The sequence below is a fragment of the Limanda limanda genome, chromosome 16, assembly GCF_963576545.1.
Source record: "Limanda limanda chromosome 16, fLimLim1.1, whole genome shotgun sequence".
NCBI classification, from domain to species: domain Eukaryota; kingdom Metazoa; phylum Chordata; class Actinopteri; order Pleuronectiformes; family Pleuronectidae; genus Limanda; species Limanda limanda.
Genome location: NC_083651.1, coordinates 23,733,146 through 23,760,704, shown reverse-complemented (window position 1 = coordinate 23,760,704; position 27,559 = coordinate 23,733,146). Strand labels below are relative to the sequence as shown.

Below are 27,559 nucleotides of genomic sequence, written 5' to 3'. Positions count from 1 at the left end.
TCAACACAGGTTAATCTCACATGAGTCTGAACTCCAGAAATGTTTCTGGAGCAGTAAGTGTTTAAATCATTTAAACATCTGTGGTGGGAAAAGTGGATATCGGCGTTTGAGGTGGTTTAATCAGTTCCCATTGCTCATTCTCGAACTCTTACTGTTCCCTCTGTGAACTTCCACCGAGAGGAGTAGCTGAGAGCCTAGAACAAGATCCCGAGATCCAGTTTGTCTGCCGGAGCAAACCGGGTAACGAATTCTGTATTTATTCTCTGTTTTGTGCCTCTTCTCTCTGCAGAAGTCGGACCATGGCCAGCTGCTGCTGGATGCTGTCTTTAAGCACCTGGAGCTGACTGAGAGGGACTACTTCGGGCTGCACTTGACTGATGACTCCTCCGATACACCGGTCAGTGTCAGTTACGTTAAGAAAATGCTGCCTGTCCCTGTCAATCTGCATGTGTGTGTTTGTGTGTGCATGTATATGAAGGTACATGTGTAAACCTGTAGGAGGACTCTAGAGAGGCTCTGTATTTGGATCAGTCTCATAAAATCAGATATATCCTCTCTGTGTGCATATACCTATCTAGGTTGTGCATTTACTTTGTCAGTGAGTGTGTGTTTGTGTGTGTGTGTGTGAGAGGCTACTGGTGAATAATTTAGCTTGTGTAGTCATGCTTTGGAAGCGTTGCTGTGTCTCTAAGTGTCTCTTGATCAATATTTTACAGCGCTGGCTCGATCCCAACAAGCCCATCAGGAAACAGTTAAAAAGTAGGTGAAATCCACAACACTCCACTTTAACAAACCAGTTCAGTCCATCGGAAGCAGACATCACAAAGTCTTAAAAGACACTATGCCGATAGAGGGGTGGGGTAAAGTGTTCGGGTCCACACAACACTTTTGGAGTTTCAGGGGTAAACAGTGTTGCAGCAAAACAGTTAATGTAATACAATTAAAGTAAATGGCGACTGATTCTTCAAACGTACAAAAAACAACATAAAAAAAGCATAACGTCCGCTGTGATCCACGTGCGAGGCAGGATATCAGAGGACAAATCAAAAACTTATTTGTTTTAGAGTCGAATTTGAACAGAGAATGTGCGTGATTCTGCAGCTAGGTGCAGTTGCTACTGACCACTTTATCCATCTATGCAAACTTTGTGTTGCTCAGTGCGATATGTGCATGAACATCCCCCTTTCTCCAAATCCTTCCAATCTGGTTCAACTGCCAAGAGGTTAACCTCAGCGATGTTTAAAAAAAACCAACATACTCCTCCTACCTTAAGCAAAATTGTCCAGTGCTTATGTAAGTGTGATATAAAAATCTGAATCTGCCTTAAGCAGTGATTAAACTTCATTTCAACTCAACTCTTGTTTTTTACGAGTAATAGAATTTGTAACATGTAGAATTAAGAAGTAAGATCCCAGTAAGATCTGCAGTCGTCCTCCAGCAATGATTGAACTGAGCTTCAACTCTGTTTCTCTTCTGAACGAATGAGGATTTTGTATTATACACCATGTAAGAATGGGCCGATGCGTTGTTATGTGTATAAATGTAGACTTATAAGAAAATACACATTTGAGCTACAGGCATTATGCCAGTAGCATGTCTTGATATGTGTGGAAAACGAAAGATAACATGTGCATACACTTTGTCACCACAGCTGCGTTTGACTGTAAGAAGAAATCCAGTCAGCTTGTACATTATATAAGCTGACATATAGCTTATACAGCTTACAGGGCATATACAGTTTCTGTTCATGTTTCATTCCACTAACTTCTTATCATTTTTCCTCAGGAGGCTCTCCCCACAACTTGAGCTTCAGAGTCAAATTCTTTGTGACAGACCCGGGCAAACTTCAGGAAGAATACACACGGTAAGAGAGAAGTATTGCACACTGGTATCGATACTGTAGGAAGAGTTAATGTACTTCCTTTCTGTAGATCGTAAGTAAATCAGGATAAAAAATTGATATTCCCACAGGCTCATTAAAGAAAACATAATAAGCTGCTATGTTTTGTATCAAGGGTTTAGTCCAACCTCGTGTTCTGCAAACATAAGGTCTGCAACGCAATGCTCGACATAAACAACATGCAGAGGAGGTGTCCCGGCGCCATGTCGTCCCTTCTGCTTGGTGTTTATTTCAGCCTCTCAGCCGCGGTCTCGCTCCTCGAGCCTTATCAACACTTTGCATGCAGCTAGCAACAGTGAATACTGGGCCTTCAATCTGAGTGAGAAGCTACATGCTGCAGCAAGCCAGCAAAACACAGAGCTACATATTTATGGTGTTATTATGAGTAGAAAGTGGTTTGTTATGAAACTCTGATGGGAGGAATTTGAATTCAGAGAGAGGCCACATTATTGATAATTAATCTGTTTTTAATTCCATTTAAACAGAGATGGTGGTTAACTGGTCTCTTGTTTCCCCCCCTCAGATATCAATATTTTCTCCAGATCAAGCAGGATATATTAACTGGAAGGTGAGTATCTGGAGCCTTTGTGTATTAGATGTTGCCATGTGCCCTCAGAGGGGATTATTGCACAAGCATTGGTTTCAATTGAGTTAAAGGTTTGTGACTTGAGGAGTTTATATACAAACAATTCTCACAAGGTCATTGGGCAGTTGTAAAAACACACAACATTCTTAGTATTATTTTTGTCAATGGAGATACACACTACTATTTTTCCTCTCTCAGTTCTAATCCACATTTCTGTATCGCTATTACTCTCTAAGATGTTTGATTTGTTCTTTCTTAAATGGAACTGTATAGTCTTTTGTATTGATCCAAGGCTGAGTCATCTCTCTGTGTGTGTGTGTTTCCGCACGCGCCCGTGTGTTGTCTTCCTGCGGCTTCCAGATTGCCCTGTCCACACAACACAGCCGCACTGCTGGCGTCCTATGCTGTTCAATGTAAGTAGTGCTCCCCGGATACACCCAGTCTACATAACAATGAAGAGGCAATTCATTAGGCCTCTCTGTAGCTACACACGCTGTTAAATGTAATGGCTGTGGTTGCTAGAGTGCATTTATAGCTGCTGCTCTGAAGCCATTATGATTCAATTAAGCCGTGTTGTGATATATGATATTAACTTAAGGGCTATAAATATTCTATGAGATTGTGTCTTGTTTGTTTCTGCAGTGTAGGACTGGTGCTATAAACCAGATACTGTACAAGGATGAATGGGAAAGATGTGAGGGTGATAGCAACCCGAGCCCAGTGGATTTTGTATTTCTACACAGATATGCGAGTCTCTTATTGTGCTTCAGTGCTGAAAGAACAAATAACTATAAATAATATCAACACTTCATTTATAAGCAGCCCAAAATCCCTATGCTCCTCAAGCAGTTGGCAACCAAATAGAATGTTGCACTACACTGTTCTATCACTTTGTGTTTTTCCAAACCCACTGGTTAAAACACCAGCCTGTACCGGTGGAGGTTCAGCCTGGGCGCTAATCTCATCTACTGTTGTGATTTAGCGTTGTGGGTTAAATGCTGACTGGGCCCCTCTGTCATCAGAATAAAGACTCCTGACACACCGGTGTGGCACACTCGCGTTTTCTCTTTTTTGCTGCTGCTCATTGTTTTCACGCAGCCTGTTTTTTGCCCTTCTGTCTCTTTCTCTTATCTGTGTTTAGTCTTCCTCATCCCGTTCTGCTTATCCCCCTCATTTTTTTCACCCTCCCCCACTCCGCTTTCTTTCTGTCCTCCACCTCGCCGGCATTATTTTGCAGGGAATTTGCACGGCTACAGCACTGTATATAGGTCACAGAGGAGATTTGGCCCAGACTACCAACATCATGACACCACTGCTTTTACACACACACAGCCGCTCACATAAACACTAACACACAATTACACACATCGTCTGCAGAGAAGATCCATGTTGTCAGTGCCAGCCCAGATTATCAAGATAAATGTTTGCTTTTGGATAAAAGAGACAAACAGCTTGAAGCAGCTGCTATGCTGCTAATTCAGTTGGCTCGGCCCGAGTGCCAGCGCTGATCAGACTAAATCCCAAACTAAAGCTTTGCATTCTCAAAACATTACAAATCCCATCCAGTAGACCTACATTCTTCTTTGAAATACTGTCTGGAAACCAAAGCCTTTTTTTCAGAAATGTAGGTGTTAGAAGCAGTAGATTTGGGCTGTAATTCAGCTTTGATTTAAAAAATATGTTAGCATCAAACTCTTTATTTCACAAGGTGTTTTTGTACACTTGCACTGTGTTGCTTCTTTGGGGGAATATTTTATTTAGTTTTTTCAGAAACATAAATATACATTAACAAACAGTATATAACCAATGATTGACAGGACAGGACGACAAGACATAAAAAATCAAATAGACTCTGTGCACACTTAAAAAAACACAAAAGGAAAAATAATAATTAAAACTAAATAAATGAATGAGAGTAACAGGGCATCACCTCATCATGTCACCTCAGGGGTCAAGCACAACCTCACTATAGGTGAGGAATAAACATACAGTCAAGTTTTTTCTCCTTTGTTAATTGGCAGTAAACACATACACAAACATGTGCACAATCGGATTAAAATACTATGACTGAATGTACAGAAACTTCCTCACAATTGGTGAGATGGACATGTTGTTTGTGCTCTGTTGGTCAATAGCATCATTATAAGGAGCCTGAGCTCAAGCTAATCTTGCCAATCTGCAGCCGAGTATGGATTTCACATCAAAAGGCGAATAAAAGGAGAGATCAGATTGTCAGCTTGTCTTTGTAATTCATCGTCCTTAACGTTAAAAACTGTAAAAGTAATAACCGCTGCATAAAATAAAACCCCAACATTACCCTGGTGTTCTGAGACGTCAGCTATTGACCATACATATATTGCTCCCTGGAGCCGTGTGCGCATCAATACGCGGGCGAGCTTGGATTGATTTGTTGGTCGATATGCTTAGGCTGCCGGCCGCTAGGTTAGTCCAGGGACTACTTGAGTTAACTGCTAGCCAGTGAGCTAATGGCTTTGGGGATTCACTTTGAGGTTTCTGAAGGTGCTGAAAGCTATCATTTCACTGTACGTCACTTTTGATGGTTTTCTCCTGTCACATATTAAAGCCTCTTGTCATCTTCTATATGAAGCACTTTTTCATAAGAAGAAAAGAGCCAAAACCTGAATGGAAATCCTTATATATCTTTAGTTATCATTTATAGTTTGACCTGATTATTTCATATATTGACACACTATCGTATCCTATGTACTGGACCGCTTTGCTTGATGGATGAGAGATCTCAGTATGTTAAAACAGCCTTCTAGCTCTGCTGAAAATTTGCAACATGTATTAATGCACACACTTGTATACAAATGACATTAAAAATAATATGGTATTACTGCGTTACACAAGCAGCAATCGGCTTTTAATCTCCTGATGTCGTCAATATGCTTCTGTGCTAAGTGCACTCTGTGTCTTTCCGTGTGGTGTTTGTTGAGGTTTGTGCATGCTCGATTCAAAAAGGATTGTCGGAGGCTGTGAGAACATTTTGCAGCTAAGGTGTGAAGATTTGTTTTTTCTTTCCCCGCTAAGTGATTTTTCTAACGTCTTCCTGAGCCAGCAAATGCTGAATTAGATACAGGAAGTCTGCACGGTGTGAGATGAAGATGTTTGAGGAAGTGTAGAGAAGGAAACAAAGATCAAGTTCCATTTTAAGATGACAAAAACATTCATATCCTGAACATGTTGGTCAGAAAACAAACTTTGGCTGATCTGCATTAAAGTTACATTTCATATGAAGCATATCTGTGTTCACAGAGTTAAGGCCTCTCTGTTGTCCTAACGTCTCATCAGTCTTTCCTCGTTTGTGCTTGTTAATTTGACAAAATGTTGAAACATTAATTTGATATATTCCTTCTCTCCCTTTGTCTCTGCAGCTGAGATAGGAGACTACAGTGAAGCGGAGCACAGTTCTGGCTATCTGTCCGAATACTGCTTCATCCCCAACCCCCCACAAGACTTCCACAAAGAAGTCGCCAAACATCACCAGCAGCACAGGTATGCTGACACACACACAACACACACACAAAAAAATACAGCTGTAATATCTGACACATGCAACTGGACCTGAAGATGAACTAGTGTGTTTATCTTCATTAACATCATAGCCACTGTCATGTTTAATAATGTTTTAATGATGCTGTTTGTTGCATTTAATTAATTCTGACAACAGTGTACATCATACTGAGCCCTGTAGAGTTCCTACAGTTTATGTGAGCTTGCACCTACAGATCTACACGTGCACAAACACTAATAGATCACGTGCTGCAGTCGATCTGACCTTTTCTCTGCCATTAATGCATTTTATCTCTGATTTTAATATTCTTTGTCTCTCCACCTCCCTCCCTGTGTCTCTGTCTCTACCTACACACATTGTCCCGTCCCCGTCTGTCTTTGGGCTCCCTCTCCCCTTCTCTCAGCGGTCTATCTCCTGCCCAGTCAGAGTTTAATTACCTGAACACAGCACGCACGCTAGAGCTCTACGGGGTAGAGCTGCACTATGCAAGGGTAAGTCAGGTTTTATTTCATGTCTGCTGGTCTCTTCTGGTGTGTGTGTGTGTGTGTGTGTGTGTGTGTGTGTGTGTGTGTGTGTGTGTGTGTGTGTGTGTGTGTGTGTGTGTGTGTGTGTGTGTGTGTGTGTGTGTGTGTGTGTGTGTGTGTGTGTGTGTGTGTGTGTGTGTGTGTGTGTGTGTGTGTGTGTGTGTCTTATGGAGAAATCTGTTTGTGTAGTTTGTGCTTGTGTGTGTGTTTCTATGTTGCAGTTTATCCAATGTGTGATATGATTTTCCTAAAAGCCGAGCGTCCAGTTACACATATCTGTGTATCTTTGATATCTCTCCTCCCCCTCCCCCATCCAAACCCTGAGCAGTGCAAGCTAGCCAAATCAATATCCACCTCCAACAACTGTGATTTAAATTGATATCATGTTGTCCCGAAGTGTGAAAGGTTGTCCCTCCCCCACCTTCACATCGAGGTTGATACGACACTGTTTTCATTCCGCTAGCAACATATGGAGCCCAGCATCTCGGTGCTGTAAAAGGTTGGAGGTGATGTGTATGACGCCAATGATGCCCACACCCTGTAGAAGTGCTGCTGTGGCATACAGCACCCATTATAATAGACAGATACAATGCAACAAATATAATTTAGATTCCTTCAACCTAGCTACTCAGAAAGTGGAGGAATCTGAGTTGAGGCTGGTTTTCCAACTTTGTCTGTTCATGATTTCTATTAAGGCAAAACTCTTAAAAAGTCAAGTTTCATTTTCTTCTTCAAGCTGCACCAGAAAACATGTCATCATCAGTTTCACAAGCAGCACCAGTGGATATCCAAGAGAATGACATTTCTGAATTAGATCATCAATCAGGACGAAAGTTTAAACGTGTTGCACAACATCTTGTTTACTATAGATGTTAAGTTCACGCCGGCCCAACCCCTCCCTCACAGACTCTATTCTTATCCCCTGGAGATTCTTATTTATGTCTTCTCTTGGTTTGAGTTTCAGTAACCTCACCATGTTTTGTAGCAGTGAGGAAGCCTATCCAAAAAATTACTTGGCCCATTATTTTTTGTTCTGTTGTACTCTCCCACTCTCTGTGTGTCCCGTTAGTCTCTACCCCCCCGCTGTCACCTTCACTAAACCCACACACCCTCCTTAAAACCCAGTGTTCCCCTCTCTGCAGGACCAGAGCAACACGGAGATTCTCCTCGGGGTGATGTCCGCTGGCATTGTGATTTTCAAGAACAGGGTACGGATCAACTATTTCCCATGGTGAGTGACACACACTTCCAGAACATTACACTGCACGGGTTATGAAGTACCAGGGTTGAGATCACGTACATCTTGGAGTTCAAAGAGCAGTTACTTCCAACGATTACTTCAAGGTTGCAGTTGTGTGGGAGGTAGAAAGCACGGAGCTGTTGATAGTGAGAGAATATTCTCACACAAATACCAGATTTGTCACTGCTACGTTTTTCGGAGTTGGCTTGTCACCAGGATTTAATTTCAGTGAGGCAGTTTGGTCAGGGTGGAGCGAGATGCAGTGGTGATGGATTCAATAAATGTGTAATCACCGCCGTGGCAGCAGAGACCATGGTGATGTCACTGAGGGCAGAGGAATTGGGCGACAAAAATGAAAAGGATGGAGAACTTGGCCTTGTGGGACGCTCCAGGAAAACATTCCCCTCACGAGTTCCAGCTCACCAGGAACATTCTTAGTGTGAGAGGAAGAGAGAGAGGTTCCAACTGAACCAAAGTTTAACCAATATGTTTACAAGCAAGTAACAAAAACTGCTGTTTCAAAGACTTTGTGTGAAATGTGGAAAAAAGAAAGTGTGTGATCAGAAGTTCAGTCACACCTGCCAAGAGGAAACCTGGCAGCGATCAGGTGTGGAGGACAAAAGGAGCATTGCTATAAAAAGGTGTTGTTTTCATTGATGCTAACAAACTTAAAAAAACAATTCCTTTGAGTAGCTTCATTTGAAAAGGTGAATCTTTACCATCTTGTTTTCCGTGGTCCGAGCTCAGAGGGATCGCTCCTCTGTTGTTTCGGCCTCAGATAGATTTGCTTCTGAATGAACCTGTGGATGTCCCTGTCACAAACTCATCAGCCTGCAGCCGGCTTCACTTGAACGGCCTCCAGGAAACCTCTCTGCCGAGAAATGTGCTTTGTAATATTTCTCCTGATCTCTTACATTCTGATTATTGATCTGTGATTTGAATGTTTAAGCCTCATTTGATTGTTTGGAGAAATATGCATTTGATTAAACAGATTTCTCGTGGAGTGGTGAGGTTGGATTCATGTTAAACAAGGTTTCCTGGAAATATCACGGGCATCAAATCTGCTTTTTCTTTTTAGCTCTAATTCACATCTCTCATCATGTCTCTTGCTCTCATTTTCTCTCAAAAGCATTGATTCTTGGAAATCGCCCATACTCTGCTGCTATACTGTGGGAGGCTAAATGTTAATGGTGCCTACTCATACCCCCAGTAACTCTGAAAGATAGATTCCCTCATGTGGAGGCTTAACACACACACAGACACACACGCCACACACACAGCCCAACCAATTGACGTAGCAGCTGGTGTGTGTGGACATCAGTGTGTGTCCGACAACAGTGAGATGTTTGTGCTAAGATTAGTTTGAGTGCACGTGTCTCTGTGCTCATGTAGGGTTTTACATATTGAAGGATTTTGTCTTAATTGCAATGTGGGGACATATGTCACAAACCCCGGGACCTGGTGACAAAAAGACAAACAGTTAAATTTCAGGGTTCAGAATTTGGTAAGGACAAAGAGTGGGTTGAGCAAAAAAAACAAACTACTTCAGCAAGTTAGCGTGTGTGCATATCCAAGCCGCTGAGCTTAATATAGAGAGCAACAGTGGTGTCCCCCGGCAGCTGTGTGTGTGTGTGTGTGTGTGTGTGTGTGTGTGTGTGTGTGTGTGTGTGTGTGTGTGTGTGTGTGTGTGTGTGTGTGTGTGTGTGTGTGTGTGTGTGTGTGTGTGTGTGTGTGTGTGTGTGTGTGTGTGTGTGTGTGTGTGTGTGTGTGTGTGTGTGTGTGTGTGTGTGTGGGAGGGAGGGAGGGAGGGAGGGAGACAGAGAGAGAGACAGAATGGTAAAGTGTCTCTCAGCTCCTGCACTCTGCTGTTATTCTTTCTGCTTCGTCTTCGGTCTTTTTGCAGCCTGCACTGTTTCTCCATGTGCATGTCACTTCTCATGCTGTCTTCTTTCTTCCCGTCTCTCTCCCCCCCTCTCTATTTTTGTCAGTTGACCTGTAAGACATGGAAGGGTCTGGAGAGTAGGGGGGGGGGGGAGTCCCAAAAGAGACATTTAGATTTTTTTTGCTGCTTTCCTATTTCTGTTCACAGCAGCCTGACAAATAAGCCACACTTAGATCTGATGACTCACACCCTGCCTAAGCATGTGTGCGACTGTGCGAGTGTGTGTTCGTGCAAGTGTGTGTGCACGTGTGCGTGTGTGAGTAAGTATGTAAAATATATTTAGCGGGGAGCAATGAGTCGTAGCAGAAACGGAGCTCTTGAAATGGATTATGTTTCTCTGCTGCTCATCAGCTGGCTGCGCGTGTGCAGTGTCTAACATTATGTCACTAGCTCGACACATGATAACACACTGAGAGATGAGAACACTCCCTGAAACACTGGGACACTCCAGTGCTCTGACCAGTTCCCTCCAGCGATGGAGGGAGGAAGAGGTCAAAGGTTAAATGAACAGTTGTCATGTGACACATGGGTCAGTTCGCTTGAAGAACTGCTGATTCATTCAGAAGTCTGCTGTTCACGTCTGGTCATAGATTCCAGGAGGAGATGTGTCATCTAATATGTATATTCTGATGTATGGTGGACTGGAGCGAGTGTGGCTGAGATTTAATTTGTTTAATTGAATGCAAAATCAAACAGATAATATTGTATTTTATATTTTAACCTCAAACAGATAATATTGTATTTTATATTTTAACCTTTCAAAGACAGTGGATGTGCCGGAGGGTCAGTCATTACAAGTTTTTGCCGTGCAGCCATAAATTGCTCACACTCTTTAAGAACCTTCATTTACATATTAATTTTAATTCAGAAGTTTCTAAAAAGTTACTAAATATGCCTCATCCAAGTGCTACGAACAGATTTGTAAATTTTTTCCCAGGGTTCAAGTTAACTTTAGTGTTGTCTTCAATAATGTCCGTTTCTGCTTGTTTTACACAGTCAACCAATCAGAGCTTTGCAGGCAAAAAATGTTTCCTCCTGCATCGCTGTTAAATAGTAATTATCTGCAAAATGTTTTAGCAGTCATACAAATATAATATATATACAAATATAATAGTCGAAGGTTTAAAATAAGAGCAATAAATGAAACTAGCCTTGACACTGCTCGACTTTATTACATATGCACATCGTGTTTTGTCGACATTATACTAGATATTTACATTTATCTTATATAGTGTAAAGATTGAGCACCTGTCTCCGTACGGATGATGTGTTCACCAACTGTGAAAACACTAACTTTCTTTTTCCTTTTTCCTGCTTCACAGGTTGAAAATAGTGAAAATCTCCTTCAAGTGCAAACAGTTCTTCGTCCAGCTGAGAAGAGAGGCGGTAGGTGTACACGCATGCTTACACACACACACACACACACACACACACACACACACACACACACACACACACACACACACACACACACACACACACACATTGGTGTTATGAGTATAGTCTGACTATGTATTTAAATTTGTGCATTTACAGTAGGCATTAGTATTGTCTGTGTGTGTGTGTATGAGTGTTAGATTACCCCCCCTGCTGTCCGTGTCCTGGTTGACTTTGCTTTGATCCCTCACTCCATCCTTTGTTCCTTTTTTGACACGCGCTTGCCTTTACTGTTACCAAGGCAACAAACAGTTTTACTGATAGACGACCAATCAAAGTCAACCTTATGTTTATATCCCCCACAAATATTCATAGTCATCAATTATAGACCTGGAAGTCATGTGTGAGTGGGAATTCCTACTGAATTATACTGAATTGTGTGAATTGTTGTTCATTGTCCCGTCTGTTTGTCCCCGGTTACAGACCGAGACCCGGGAGACGCTGCTGGGTTTCAACATGGTCAACTACCGGGCCTGTAAGAACCTGTGGAAGGCCTGCGTGGAGCACCACACCTTCTTCAGGCTGGAGCGGCCCATCCCGCCACAGAAGAACTTCTTCGCTCACTACTTCACGCTGGGCTCAAAGTTCAGATACTGGTGAGGAAAAGATAATTGACAAAGCATCGACAGAAGCTCTGAGACGATTTGCATTGATATTCAGACGCTCGCATGTACATGGGCCGACTTGTGTGTCTTTCCCCGTCACTCCAAGCATCAGTCCCACTCCCAGTAAACACCAACAGAAGTACATGTTTTTACCACTTGTGAAGTTTATGCACTTGTTTCATTCAGGCTGAGACACTGGGAGAGTAGTGGGAGCCTCTCGTGCTGCTAGGCCTCAGCAAAGCATAGTTTTAATTATTCATGGATTACCTCCAAAAATAAGAAGCACCTTGTTTGTGTCTTAGCATGAATCGTTTTTTGTGCATGGACTAGCATCCTGTGCAAAGGACTAAACAGACACGCAAACACGCTGCGGTTTCAAATTAAACAGTTATTTTAATTGGCGATACACAATACGTGGGAACAGGGACTGGGGGCATCGAATAATACAGACATTTACCACCTTGCTGGATTATGACGTCGCCTCGTGACATCTTTGTTTCACTTGGTCGGCAGCACATTATTTTAAATTCCTTTCTCCATGAAATATGAGGGCGAAAGGAACTGAACGTCTGATGTCTTGTGATGTATTATTAACCAGCAGCTCTGCAACATGAATGAGCCGAGCTCTGATGTTGGCCCGGCCTGTCTGTGTGTGTGTGTGTGTGTGTTTGTGTGTAGTTGTGTTTGTGAGAGACATTGGCTGACATTTGAAGTCTGAATTTTGTGTTGGTAACAGTGTATCATGGTATTTGTGTCGCCATTCTGTGCTCAACTCAATGTTGGTCATTTTAAGGCCCAATTCTACACAGAGATTTGAGGAAGTGTTTCTTCTCCATGTGACATCATTATTGCAGAAGAATCTGGATTTTCACTTAAGTTGAAGTTAGATTTTTTTTTTAGGTTAGTCCACTGACTTGTTTTTGTTGTTTGTGTCTGTAGCGGGCGAACAGAGGTGCAGTCTGTGCAGTATGGGAAGGACAAGGGCATCAAGGACAGAGTATTTGCCAGGTAAGGGCATGTTTTCTTGATTAGTTTAATCGAGACATTACAAGACTCTGAGGGGGAAATAAAATCCACATTAAATTTAATGTATCATCAGTGCTAGGAAAGTTACGACATTGCTCATTGAAATACTTAACTTTACCAATTACTTAGCAGCAACGGTGAAGCATTACATTACTCCCAACTTTAACAGATTTTGTTTAAACTTTATCTCAGGTTGCATCTTCTCTATTTAATATGTACAACTGTAGATGAGGACAAAGAGCTTTACATATTACTTTACTCACCATCAGAAGCAAAGTTACACACCATCCAACGCTATATATCCAGCCAACAACACACAACATTTAAACAAGACAACTTTGGAATCCCTCCACTCTTATTTTAGCAGCTAAGGCCCCCCCCCCGCCGCCGCCTCTTCATCCTCAAAACACTGAACAAAAACTGATTGCTTATCATTTGTACTAATATTGGCCACAAATGAATTAATGTCTTGGTTGGAGTAGGTCTCCCAGCAAGCCACTGTCCAGAAGGTTGGTGGGCGGAATGGACTGGGAGTCGGTCAGCAGGAACAGCCTATCAGATGAGAGACTGGAAACCCAGAGCCTGCCCACCCGCTCGCCGCCTGGGACGCCCAATCAGTGAGTCCAAGCTGCAGGCTTCATACCGGCTTGAGGTTCAGTTCAGCTCCACTGCAGAAGATTGGCAGTGGAAATGTGAATTAAGTCTATTTAAATCACTGTTTTAACAATAAATGTATATATCTGTCCAAAATAGTTTTATTCTTTCAGTTGAAAAATGAAGTGAATTGTAGTTTTAAAGTAATAAATATAGATCAAAGTGTGAATTAATATTGCTAGAGAAGAAATCTAAGAAACGTGTCTGGTCCTCAGAATGCTGGATGCTGCAGAACAGTTCTATTTGCAGTCCTCTAACATTATGTCTCTTCACGTGTCTTTGACAGAAACTCGCTGTTTGTCCAAGACGGCACTCGGTTACGCCCCTCGTCTGTGGGACACCTGGTGGACCACGTGATTCACGCCTCACCCAGCCTGCCTGTCTTCTCCTGTAATCACAAGTCCGCCTCGTCCACGCAGGCCAACAGCATCAGCCTAGACTCCACACCGTAAGTCTCCCAGCTGCCGGATGGTTGATGAAATTCAGATGTATAGTCGTTTTTTTGATACACATCACACCCACTTTCTTTAGAGTTGTTTTTCTTTGGGGGAAAACTCCAGTTCTAAGGCGGTTGCAGAGCAGCCGATTTCACTCTTAATTCACTGCCTCATAAATAAAGCACCCCTCAAAAACAGCCGCCCTTTAATTTTGAAGTTAAATTTTTACTCATCAGTGTTAGTGCCACTCTGTCTGAGCCCATTGCTGAGTTGACTGCTTTTTAAATGTCTGTCTGTGTCTGTGGCTTCTCCCAAAAGTTTACACCCTCTCCCAGTGTCACTTAGCCCGCCCCATTGGAAAGATGAACCCTTTGAAAAACAGCCTGTAAAATGTGTTTATGGCGGGTGGCAGGGCGGAGAGCTTGTTCTGTACAGCAATGCTTTCCTTATTGTGCTCACACACTATTAAACGTGTGGTGGATTCCTTTAACTAATTAAGTTCCACGCTGATGTTTCAGATCCTAAAAATTAGAAGAGTAGAAAAGAATCTTGGGATTTTAGCTGGAGTTTAGTTAAAGGAAAGAAAAGGGGGGAGGGAGTTCAGCTTAAAGTGAGCTGTGGATCTATAACGCACACATGCTGAGGGCCTGGACTGGTCTGTACTTGTGTATGGCATGCATCCTCTGTTGACACAGAAGGTGTGTGTGTGTGTGTCTCTGTGTTTGCACTTGTTTTTGTTACCTCTTTAGGACCTTTTCTAGCATAAACTCTGATCTTGTCAGGACCAATATAAAGCCCAGTCCCTATATGAGGCAAAACATAACTCCTGAGTTCCTTGTTGAGTTTATGGTTGAGATGTGTTAGGATTAGGCATGTTTTGGGCATGGTTAAAGGAAGGGATAAGGTTTTAGTTAGTCTGTCCGAAATTAATGGAATATATTTAGATTTGTATGTGTGTGTGTGTGTGTGTGTGTGTTAGAGAGTGTTGGAATACCATTCAGTTGGAAATCAGAGTGATTAAGTAACATGATAGTGGTAGTTCAATTGCCTACACCAACACACACACACACAGACATCCAAACGCCAAGTTGTTAGCTCATCAGTTTGTTACAGAGCCAATAGATGAACACTCTCGTTATCCGTGCATGTTTTTTTTTTCATATGCATGATTTTGTTTATTCACGATCGCAGTCAATTATTTTCAAAACAGCATATTTTATGATTAAATTGTTCTCTTTTACAAATTAAATTAATAACACCTTTGTAACAAACCTTCTCTTCATAAACACACTTTATTATCATAGTATATCATCCACATGCTGATTAACCCACAACTGCATCCAGCTTGAAGCACAAAATCTATTCACCATGATATGTAGCAGAGCTGTTTCCATGATGTTTAAATTTCTGTAAATGGGATTAATTTGGACAAGTACTGTTCATCACACAGAGGGAACTCGGTTAAAATGAACGTTTCACTTTCTGCTTCTCAATTTTACAATTTCTCTTGTTTCTTGCCTAAATCCTGTTTTTTCTCTGTTGAGTGGAATATTTTTTTCTTTATCTGGGCCCTGAACAACACTGGGACGATTGCAGAAATCCTTCAGAGACTCAGATCTGTGGGTGGACTGTTCTTTCCTAATCTCAGATACTACTACTTGGCTGTAGAAATTCCCGAAAATAGTTTACTGGTTGCCATTTCAAAAAGGGATTATTTTCCATTGAAAACAAAACAAGAATCACGTTATTATAATCATCTCTCTTGATTTTGTTTGCTCCAGTTATCTAGAGCCCCATTGTGAAGTCTCAATCAAGATTCCATTTTGGTTTTGGCGAGCGATCCATTCTAAATCTTCCATGTTATAATTATCTCTTTGCCCCATGTAGATTAGATTCAGTGAGTCAGACCTCCCTGATTTTAAAGATTTATGTGCCATGATATATTTTTCATCATATATTTTCAGGTCAATCACTTAGTTCTTGCAACATTTTCCTCCAGTTTAAAACTGCATTAGAATCAGCCACATGTCCCACATAACCCGGCAGACTCGATAATGTTCTGTTTTTAGATGTGTGGAGGGAAAATGATCCGTTAAGAGAACCACTGCATATTACATCTCACGGACTAGAAATGTACAATTATACAAAGCACTGTATCACATATACTATGTTATGATAAATTACTGTGTTTGCTGTAATCAGACCCGTTTCTCCAAAGATGCAAAGCAAATGCGATCTGTATAGAATCATTCAAGTAAATAAAACTGAAAATGTTATCACTTCTGCCAAAGTAGGTTAATACTCAATCTATGGAAAGATAGAACATGGGTCAAGACGGAACCTATTAAATCTTGGTGTTCATCTAGGACTTTTCTTGTTTTGAACATTGCGAGATTGGACGTTCTCAATGTAATAACCAGAAAAAATCTGGCATATTTAAAGATTTACAATCAAAGTGTGTAATATGAAATAGGCCTCGATTATGTTGGGGTGGGCAAGTTTGAATGTCCTTATTCCAGGGTCTTGGCTAAGCCGTGCTCAGGTTTGACGATCCTTTCATATCCGTTTCACTCGTCTGTGTCGTGTTGAGGAAAGTGAGGATGTGCAGTCGTTGCTGAGGCCCGCTGCGCTCGGCCTCCTGCTGAGAGCCTGACCTGCTTTTGACCCATAACAAATGTTAGTTTGTGTGTGTGTGTGTGTGTGTGTGTGTGTGTGTGTGTGTGTGTGTGTGTGTGTGTGTGTGTGTGTGTGTGTGTGTGTGTGTGTGTGTGTGTGTGTGTGTGTGTGTGTGTGTGTGTGTGTGTGTGTGTGTGTGTGTGTGTGTGTGTGTGTGTGTAGTTTAGACACAAAGTGGCACCAGCAGCAGCAGCCACAACATAGGAAATGCTCTTTGACTGGTGATCCCAGCCCTAAGGAGTACCTGTACACACACACACACACACACACACACACAAGGAGAGAGAGATGCAGACATGGAGTGAAAAGATGGGCTTTTACCCCCCAGAGAGTGGGAGCCATGATGCTGCTGAAAGCATTACCTGACTGACTGTGTTGTTCCACCTTCCACACCGACTGCCTTTTATTGTCTGCATGAAGGCGGGGGATGTTTCCCTTCCTTTTATTGAGGTTAATGCATTGTGACTAACACAGCGCTATTAGGCCTCTCTGTCTCTTGCAATCTCTTACTCCCCTTTATCTGTTTTGCTCTTTGCGTCTCCGTCTCCCTCTTTGAAAGCCCACCTCTTTAACAAACAGGGAGGCCTTCAGCTCCGTTAGTCATGTCTGGATCTGTACCTGTGGGTTTGTGGCATCTATTTTGCACCATCTTTAAAATACCCTTCTTCTATTCGCATAAGGTGCAAGCGCTATGTTGTGTTCTGAAGAGGTTAAGAAACATATCAACACATCCAGAGCCGGTTGTTCTCCAGTCAGATTATCTGGTCAAAGAATACCACCAACTGTCATTTCGATCGCTTTTCTTTATTTCCGTTTCTATTCCTCTGACTGTGTTTCCTTCTGCCCCGGTCAGGTCTCCGGAGGGGCTAGACGGTCTGCCTCCAGCTTTGCCTCCCAAGCAGCTGAGCAGGAAGACCTTGAGCCAGATCATCCAGGCCCACTCTCAACAGAGCCTCCTGGACAACCACCTCAACGAGATGTACGACGTCCCCGTCAACGCTGACAAGACCACGGTCAGTGTGGACGCACGAGACACGAATAATAATGATAACATTTTCACATATTTTAATGAAGTTATAAAGAAGACACACATTAACCGGACAGTCAAGTCTCAGTAGCTGTCATCCCCCCCTCTCATAGCCAGCAAACAAACCCGTACAAACATAAAGTCACTAGGAAATTTGGCTCTGAATTCATCATATGGCCATAACCATAACTCCAATCAAAAATTATTTTGTCTGCTGGATATAAAATTATATAGTTTATTTTTTATAAAACAGTTTAAACTCAAATTCAATTCAAACCAACTTAATTTGTCCCTGGAGGGCCAATTCGTTTAACTGCCGGCTTTAACTATTAACTTGATTTTTTGTCTGCCCACTAGTGGTCATGAATACATAATTGAATCTCTCAATATTAAGTTGTAAATGTTTAATCGAGAACATTCCAACCGAAAGCTCAGCTATTACCCAGTGGTAAAGCTGCAGTAACCACCGTTGAGAAGGAGGAGGATGATATGGAAGAAACAAGGATGTGAGTTTGACGTGTTTGTCTGTGTTCTCACAGCTGAATGGAGTCGTCCCTCATGATAATTTGGTCCTAATCAAGATGAGACCCGACGAGCACGGACGATTCGGCTTCAATGTGAAGGTGAGAGCTGCTGTTCTACGCTTCCTTTGCCCCTTGGCACAAATCATCTTCATCATCCACACTCCTTATCTAAAATGTTTCTTGTCTCTAAGTGGAATGGACGGTTGTGCTGTTAACATCTGTGTGTGTTTCTCCAGGGTGGAGCTGACCAGAAGATGCCTATCATCGTGTCGAGAGTAGCTCCGGGAACACCAGTAAGTCAACAAGCACCTCACACGAGTCATGAGTCAGAAGATGAGTAAACACAGTCCCTCTCCTACTCGTTATTTTCACTGACTTATGTTGAGTAACAGCAAATACAGCATCACGAGGAAACTCAACTTTAGCCTTTTTGAATCTGAAAACATTTGCTGTTTAATTTAAATACATTTTATTGAGCTACGCAAAAATGTGTCACTTTGATCTCATCTCCATTTGTGTCTTTTCTTTCTTGTCCACCTGTCTTCCCTCATTCAGGCGGACCTTTGCGTGCCCCGCCTCAACGAGGGCGACCAGGTGGTCCTGATAAACGGGCGGGACATCTCTGACCACACCCACGACCAGGTGGTCATGTTCATCAAGGCCAGCTGTGAGAGCCACTCTGGGGAGCTCATCCTATTGGTCAGACCCAACGGTGAGTTGATCCCATTGGTTGGGTCTGCTGTGGAATGTTCTAACGCTGCCGTCAAATGGGGAGTCTCAGATGAACAGGTCCAGTCGTGTGGTATTAATTCAATTTTGTTATATTTGTACAGCACCAAATCACAACTGCATCATTAACTCATACATTTATCAGAGTTCTCTCAAAGCTCAGAGTTCACAAGTTGCGACGTGTTTGCTGACAATCTGAGAAATAGCCTTTTTGGTATTTTTGTTTGATGGTATAAGTTGATATATATATATATATATATATATAGCTACCAGATTTAGATATTCAGTCACAACTCATTTCTATGAAAAAGCTAGTTTCTTTGGAACAACCTGTTTTTATTTTAGCCATGCATGAATCTCCACTCTGTAAACACGAGGCTAACGTACAGACAGCCGGTGCAGCTTCACGTCTGATCACAAGCTTTGCCTCTGCTCCTGCTTTTCCCCTCGGGCGGCTCGCTCTCACTTTTAGGATTGCAAGTGAGATTTATGAAGTCGTACGCTTTGCTTTCTGTGCATCTCAGCTCTATACTGTGTATGTGCACTGTGTAGGGAGAAGGCAGCGAAGCATTAGCAGAGCAGGGGGGGGGGGGGGCTTTTAAAGATGATGAAACATGGAAATTCTTGGTATTTTAAGTGGGTCAAAGAGGGATTTGTGCATTTTATCCTGTATTACATCAAAGCTGATATAAGATGGCGTCAATGTAAGGAACGCCAGAAAATCCACAGGGTTTGATTTATCTGTTATTAGCTCACATGTATAATTGATAAGCAATGACATATTTGTGGTGTTGCAGGGTGTTGCCATTTTTCTTTTTTAAATACTTAAAGATAAATAAGTCCCCTGAGGCCTCCAGTTGCACAAACAGCCACGTGTGTGTAATCTGTGACATGTGTCTTCCCCTGTCCCGTTCAGCCATCTATGACATGGTGGAGGAGAAGGCGGATTCGGAGCCAGATTTCCAGTACATCCCTGAGAAGACCCCTCAGGACCCCACCCAGCTCGACCAGCATGCTCTGAGGGACTCCATGGTAGCACTGAAGGACGGCCTGAGCGGCGGAGCCATACTGGCCCAGTTTGATGTGAGGAGAACGACACAGAGATAAATTCACACTCACCCAGACGCACACACGTTAGTGGAGGTGCAGGTTTGACTCTTTGATTGATTGCTGGTGGATTACTTCAAGTACTTTACTCTCTTCCTCCACAATCCCCCCAAAAAACCCTCCCGTCTGTTATCACTATCACTTGACAGCTTCCTGTTTAACTGTGCTATTAGCAGAGAGGAATGTTAAATACAAACACACACACTACCACACATGTCTAAATGGTCAGTGCATACATTAGCTCATACACATGAAAACTTGAATACTGCACAAGCAAATTGTAGAAAAATCAATTCCTTCACCGAAGATCTTCTGTATTCCTAATGATTGATTTTTTTTTATGCCACGACTTTAATATGAATCTGTATTTTGTTTACCTTACAGCAACTGTACAGAAAGAGGCCGGGGATGACAATGCTGTGTGCCAAATTACCTCAGAACGTTTCCAAAAATCGCTACAGAGACATCTCTCCTTGTACGTGACTACACACATTTTTCTGTTTGTGTTGTGTTGTGTGTTTAAATACCGTATATACCAATGTTAACCGACGGCCTCTCAACTGCCCTTATCAACTTCTCCTCTCTCCTCCTCTCTTCTTCCTGGCAGATGATGCCACGCGGGTCATTCTGAAAAACGCAGATGACTACATCAATGCAAATTACATCAATGTGAGTTTTCTTTCCTCCTCACTTCTCTCTTTCATCGTTTCATCGGTGCCTCTGCATTTAGCTCGTTGGAGACGTGGTGGGTGGGTGGTCTGTTTTGCCAACCATCCGAACACATGTTAATACACTCGTGGTCTTTTACTGGTGAATGAATTAGCCACAGTAGGAGTATGAGCAACGTGACATTGTATGTTAATGTATTTCCTTGCTTTTGGGTAATCTGGATGCTCGTCTTTTTAAGAACATAATCCTGTGGATGTTTACAGGGCACTTTTCCTTTTTTTTTATAAACATAAGCCCTTTCCAGACATTTCTGACATTACTGGCTTCATCTACGTGTTTATATAATGTTATATGTGATGTTTATAATGTATTTAGGGAGTTAGCCCTCAGTCTCTGACCTGTTATGGCTGTACTGAAGAATCCTCACTGAGTTGCACAGGGAAAACAGCAGTGAATTGGAAATAATGATACGAAAATTGATTTAGTTTTTTAATTTCTATTCGTGGTGCATGTGAAGATCAGAGGTTTTAGTTGTGGAAACTGGTGGTATCTATGAAAGTTGAAGATTGATCTGATGGTTTTCGTTTCTTGAACTTAACCACAAGGTGAGAAGTAAAAAGTGACCTGATTCATTCTTTTATGGTAACAAAAAGTGTAATTGAAAATATATTATCATCTGAAATTCCCATCAGCCTGTTAATTGCTTATATTAACAGATGTATTTAATAGGAGATGAACTGCAGTTAACTTGCCGTACAGTTATGAAGTTGTAAAGAGATGTCACTTAATTATCAGCCAACTTTTTAGTGCTTTTATAAAAAAAAAAAAGGAAGGTAATTGAATTTTCTGCACTGATGAGAGCACACAAATCGCATATTATATATAGAACAGAAGAAGAAGCTGTAAAGTGAGATGCTTGTAATGTGTCACCTCGGTATCCTGATCCCTGTGTCTCTCTTTGGTAGATGGAGATTCCAGCCTCCAGTCTGATAAACCGCTACATAGCATGCCAGGGCCCACTGCCCAACACCTGCCCTGACTTCTGGCAAATGACCTGGGAACAAGGCTCGTCCATGGTTGTCATGCTGACTACGCAGGTCGAGAGGGGACGGGTACGTTGACATTTTCTTCCAACACAGGACTGGAAACCATCTATGGACGGCAGCGTGTCATTTCTAATGATACAAACACCTTTTATTGACACCTTATATATCTACACTGGGAATTCTGTGCGCACATAGAGGATGAAGTCTGAGCAGCACAGCAACACTCTGTGTCTGATGCATTCAGGCATTGATTCTTAGGTCATCCTAGTTTTTTTTGCAGTGCTCAGATTCCATTATACAATCACTGTATTACACAAATGCAATGCAGAAAAAAAAGACTTTGAGTTTTAAAAAATCCGCTTCCAGTGGTGCCTTCAGGCTTATGGCGCAAATAAAACGTGTTTTGCAGCGTGTGTAGGCAGCTGGATTGATTTTTAAAAAAGATAAAAGAAACTTTATCTCTTTTAAATGAAGCTCTCCTGATGGAAACAAGGCTTTTATCTCAATATGTGGAAATCCACAGTTCTGATCCTGAGTGAGGCTGTTAGGTGTCATAACAATGCTCACAAAGCCTAATCCAGCCACAAAGTTTTGGAAACAATGGATTTAAGACTCGAGAATCGAGATTCTAAACTTAATTGTCCAGTGATTTTTTAATTGTTAATGGTACAAAGAAGAATATAATACTATTTTAAAACAAAATATTAGTGAACCCGCTGAGCTCCTTAAATTAATAGTCCTTAAGTTTCTCCTTTCTTGCGATAGAAGAGCATAAGGGGGGATAAAACATTTCTAAACCACTCTTCAGTAGACAAAAGAGTCCTGAACCTTTGGATCTAACATATTTTATTCATTATATTGTGAATTTTCAAATAAAATTAAAAATATTAAGACTTGAAATATGTTACATAGAAATCAATGGTTGAGTGACAAGAAATTTTAGGTTTTACTGGCTCCAGATACACTGAATATATTGAACATGCTTTAAATGTGAGTATTAAATATAATAGTTGGGTAAGTGAACTGAGTGAAGAAATGTGATTCTGGAGTAAAGAGAATAACAGTGATGACTGACTTAATGAAATGCTGAGTTCTAAAAGTAATGAGTTTGTGTTTAAAGGTAAAGTGTCATCAGTACTGGCCCAACCCCGACAGCACCACCACCTACGGAAACTTCACAGTCACGTGCCACAACGAAGAGGGCAACTCTGCCTTCCTGGTCCGAGAGATGACTCTTGCGAACACGGAGGTAATCGCACACACACACACAAACACACAGTCACCTGCGTCTACAATAATAATATCCGAGGAGGAAGAAGGGAGAAAGACGGAGGGAGGAGCAGAGGAGGAAAGATGAGGCAGTGAGAGGGCGTGAGCTGACGACCAGAGCAGGTTAGGACAGGAAAGAGAACGACCCGGGGTCCAATCACACGAGAGGCACAGGGAGTCTCAGGAAAGGATGAGCCGCCGAGGGCCCCCTGGAGGAGGTGTGTTGCCATAGTAACCGATGTGGGCTGTTCTTTTTCTGGCTCCCACTGCTTACATGCGGGCCACGTATTGGGATCTGGTTGCCATGACAACCCAACCAACCCAGTCAGTCACACCGCTGAGATACAGAGGGAAAGTGCAAGAGAAACAGAACAGAGAGTGGGACAAAGATAGTTTTGAAAAACAGAAAAACGAAGAGTGTGTGTTTGTTTTTCTGTGAAGCTGAAAACATTTGATGCTCTCAGTCGTTCTTCAACTTTCATGTTGTTCCTTCTACACTGACAGCGTATATTTGTTTTTGGGATTACAAACAGTGCAGCTAAATTCATCTTTGTATCTGAGTTTATGCTGTAAACTAACAGAAGTGAACATGTACATGTAAAATACCAGCTAATTAGAAATTAACATATACAACAGTATCAAATGTTGGTGCTGTTGCCTCATTATCTGCTGCCTGTGTTTCCTCATTACGTCCCTGCGTGTTGCCCTTGCATCCTGACCTTTTAAGTATACGACTATTGGAGGAGGCAATTAGCATTCTCCTCTGCCTGTGATTGTTGCTATGGAGATAGATGTGTTACCATGGCGATGCAGCAAGGCAGTATATTAAAGAGGGGAAACTGGGGCTCTGAGTCGCACAAGAAACAGTGGTCAGAAGTTGTGTGTGTGTGTTCACAGCATGTAGTTCCTATTTGGATTAAATATCACAGACCCCATTTTTATCTGATCACTCACGTTATCTTGCTACAGTTGTTCTACATCATGTCAGATTTCTTCTTCTCTTATTTTGGATTGAACACAAGAGGAAGTTTGTCTAGTCTTTCTTTTCAGAATTATCAAAATAAAAGGAAAATAGTGTCACTAGTTTCTGGGGTTTCCTGAAATAGGAAGCAGGGATGTGAATCACCAAGTGGTCCAGCGGAGTGGAAAGAATAAAACCACTGTTTGTTATTCACACAACCTGTTTTATAACGTGGTCAAAGGCCATAATCACACAAACAAGGTGCCTCGCCGCCTCCTTCCTGAGACACAGAGCTCAATGAAACAAGCTGGGAGGTCTCCCACGTGAAATATAGTGTTTCGTTCAAGTATTAGAACAGTCAATTCCCTCATATGCTTAGGTCTCAACTGAGGCAACAGAATATCCTCAGTTTGTTTTCGAAGGCCTTAGATTGTTGGGGTGATGGTGGGGTGGAGCATTCAGGAGGCAGGATGCAATGTGTACAGATGTGGAGAAACACCTGGTTCTGTTTATGGACCCCGGCCCTTATCGCCAGCAGCTCTCAAATCGCATTGACATTATCTTCGATGTCTTCTGTCTGACTCCTCTTTTTCTTCCTGCGATATTTTAATTCTTTGTTTTTTGTTTTGCATCTGTTGCGTGTTAGAAACGTCATCAACACGCCCACTTGGACCTTCATGTTGTCACATACAATACCCCTTGATATCTTCAGGATATTATCCAGAGTTCAGTGTGTGTCTGAAAGCAACTTGAGTTAGAAGTGCATGAAAATGAAAATTGAAGTCATTGGATTTCTTGGTCTGTGGGTGTGTGAGCAGAGTGAGGAGGAGAGAGAGCTGACCCAGATCCAGTACCTGGCGTGGCCTGACCACGGCGTTCCCGATGATTCCACTGATTTCCTGGACTTCGTGTCGCTGGTTCGGACTAAACGTGCCGGACAGGACCAGCCGATGGTCGTGCACTGCAGGTACAGTGAAGTCATTTTGTCGATTACGTTGTTAAATACAACATAAAGAAACTCAGATTCCCTTCCTACACCATCTCGCACTAACTTTCCAACTTTCTGTCCCTGCTGCTTTTTCTCCAAGTGCGGGAATTGGTCGGACGGGGGTTCTCATCACCATGGAGACGGCATTGTGTCTAATGGAGTGCGGTCAGCCAGTGTATCCTGTAGACATCGTCAGGACTATGAGAGACCAGAGGGCCATGATGATACAAACACCTGTATGTAGCCACATCGGTTTGTGTGTCCGGCTGCTCTCGGCAACACTCCACACACCAGCTTCACACATCTCTCCTTTCTCTTTCCACAGAGTCAGTACCGCTTTGTGTGCGAGGCCATCCTGAAAGTCTACGAGGAAGGTCTGGTCAAACCACTCATGACCGCCGTCTACCTGCAGAGAGAGAAGGTGACTGACGAGAGGGGGGGGGAGCAGCAGAAAGCGACAGAGGAGATGGACGAGACGATGGAGGAGGACGAGGCGGCCGGGGTGGAGCTGCTGGAGGGAGAGCTGGACGAAGAGGACGACGATGACGATGACGAGGAGGTGGAGGTGCTGGACGTGGGTGAAGTGACAGAAGATGGGGAGGAGGAGGAGGAAGAAGAGGAGGAGGAGGAATTGGAGGAGCCGAGCGTTGCGAGCGCCACCAGCATGACCAGCGAGACCAGCGTGAACCCTGAGGCCGACTCTGCTAACCTGTGATGCTTTGACCTCCAGGGGTCGTCGGGGGGTCACCAGGCGTGCAGGTGGTCGGAGTGGAGAACAAAAAGCACTGTTGCACTTTATGCTGATTTAAAATGAACAAAAAAAAAAAAGGACAAACAAACAAAACGTGAAAATCAAGGACATGTTAGAATTTTTAAAAAAAGAAATCCAGCTGTGTTGACTAGGTACCATTAGGGAATATCGTCTGTTCAGGGTATGGAGAAAAAAAGAATACAAAGAACGAGAAGGTAAAAGTACGAGAGAGTAAAATGTGGACGGGGAGTTGCTGTAGTGCCATAAGTATGAAGGGGAAGGGCCACCCCCCCCCAAGGATGGATGCCCCCCTCCCCTGCCCTTTTCTCCTCGCCCTGTCCCCTTCTCAGCGAGTCTGCCAGACGGACCTGCCTTTTTTTTAGTGTCCTTTTAGCTGATAAAGAGATATACCTTATCTTTTGTTCTTCAGAAAGAGTATTTATTGTGTTTTAGTTTGTGTCAAACCCTGTCCACTGAACAAAAAAGTTGTATGTTTTGTTTGTACGAGTCTACGGCTTCACGCTTTTCCTGATTAAATCTTAGGTAGTAAAGTGATTCCTCTTCTTCTAACTACTTCTTTATTTCATTTTTTTTTTAAACTTTTTTGTGGAGAAAAAAACAACAGTGATTTAATTTATTGTACTATTGTTTTTTTTTGTTTTTTTTTTATCTTTCTCGGCTTTCTCTCGTCTGAGTTTGGGACGGATGGACGGCGCCTCGTGCTTCACCTCTGGAGTCGGATCCCTCTTCCTGCTTTGTGCTGTGTTCTGATCTTACAGACGCTTGTGTGCTCTGAAGTGGCCGTGGTTTGCTGCGGTGAGGAGTTGAGCTGGAGTTGAGCTGGTTTACAATCCTCAGGGCCCGTGTCTCCTGGGCGCCTCCCTGTCATATCTCGTACTAGCCACAGCATGACTGTACGCTGAGCTGGACATTGTTCATAATCTTGAGAATTGATCAATTACTTCATGATATCTATTGATCTATTGAACCTCCTTGGTGTTAACACAAGATGGTGTCCCAGAAAGAGAGAGGCTCCAGCAGACACATGGTCGCACTGAGATACAATCTAAGCTATTTTCCTGATTAAGCTAAGAAACGACGCTGAGGTCAGTTCTTTCTTCAAAATCCTAACCCAGTATTCTTTTTCTCAGAAAGTGTTTTCTTGGTGAGCTGACAGGGAACTGATCTCAACCTTTGTTTGGCAGAACCTGAAACCTTAGCAGCTCCATCGGCCTCCCCTTCTTTTTTTTCTTTTTTCCACATCCAGAGACCAAGACTTTTGTGACCTGTAGAGCGGAGCAAACCCACAGACCTGCTCTCGCTGGTGACTCACTGCTTTCTATGAGCGATTGTCATTAAACCCAGTAAGAGTAACTATTTGTTTAATGTCCTAATGGAGTACCTTGTTTTTGCTAAGCTCCACTGGCCGTTGTCGAAGAATCTGATCTCAACGTGTGTGTGTGTGTCTGCCACGGAACAGTTGTCGGTTCAAGGAAGCGACACAAACAGATCAGTTAACCAGAACTTTACCTTTTATTTTAAATACTGATCCTTCACAGTGGTACTTCATCAGTTTCAAGGCACATGTTGTTTTTAGACGAATGACGTGTTATGATTGATAAGTGACGACTTGTATTTCTAATTCACAAAACCCAGCATCAAGTTGCTCGTTGAGTCTTTTTTTAATTGTCTTAGGACGGGTTGAGCTGTCAATGTGTTTTATCGGGATGGATTGGAGTTTGAGCCTCTTTACAATTTGAGATATTTTCTCTTATCCACTGCTTCACTTCCTGCTGCCATTGGCTCCTACAATGGACTCTGCTGGAAAAACCTACTGCTGTGTGTGCGTGTGCGCGTGCGTGTGTGCGCGTGTGCGTATTCAAACTCTCCCTCTCTTTCTCTGCCATTCATGGAATATAGTTTATC

The 27,559-nt window shown here is 42.5% G+C and overlaps 1 protein-coding gene across 1 annotated transcript in view; it reads left to right on the top strand.

Moving 5' to 3' along the window:
- Positions 1-26,606, top strand: part of ptpn4a (protein tyrosine phosphatase non-receptor type 4a) — a 54,093-nt gene extending 27,487 nt beyond the window's left edge. Inside the window, exons 3-27 of the mRNA XM_061088239.1 lie at positions 290-397; positions 717-759; positions 1,786-1,864; positions 2,424-2,468; positions 2,847-2,899; positions 5,882-6,002; positions 6,425-6,512; positions 7,688-7,776; positions 11,050-11,113; positions 11,588-11,760; positions 12,709-12,777; positions 13,278-13,412; positions 13,736-13,897; positions 17,416-17,575; positions 18,129-18,212; positions 18,350-18,406; positions 18,669-18,825; positions 19,759-19,925; positions 20,334-20,424; positions 20,557-20,618; positions 21,584-21,730; positions 22,785-22,913; positions 24,713-24,861; positions 24,983-25,118; positions 25,208-26,606. Of these exons, the coding sequence (XP_060944222.1) occupies positions 290-397; positions 717-759; positions 1,786-1,864; positions 2,424-2,468; positions 2,847-2,899; positions 5,882-6,002; positions 6,425-6,512; positions 7,688-7,776; positions 11,050-11,113; positions 11,588-11,760; positions 12,709-12,777; positions 13,278-13,412; positions 13,736-13,897; positions 17,416-17,575; positions 18,129-18,212; positions 18,350-18,406; positions 18,669-18,825; positions 19,759-19,925; positions 20,334-20,424; positions 20,557-20,618; positions 21,584-21,730; positions 22,785-22,913; positions 24,713-24,861; positions 24,983-25,118; positions 25,208-25,597 (2,958 nt within the window). The 3' untranslated portion in view covers positions 25,598-26,606. The remainder of the gene's footprint in view (positions 1-289; positions 398-716; positions 760-1,785; positions 1,865-2,423; positions 2,469-2,846; positions 2,900-5,881; positions 6,003-6,424; positions 6,513-7,687; positions 7,777-11,049; positions 11,114-11,587; positions 11,761-12,708; positions 12,778-13,277; positions 13,413-13,735; positions 13,898-17,415; positions 17,576-18,128; positions 18,213-18,349; positions 18,407-18,668; positions 18,826-19,758; positions 19,926-20,333; positions 20,425-20,556; positions 20,619-21,583; positions 21,731-22,784; positions 22,914-24,712; positions 24,862-24,982; positions 25,119-25,207) is intronic.
- The last annotated feature ends 953 nt before the right edge of the window (positions 26,607-27,559 follow it).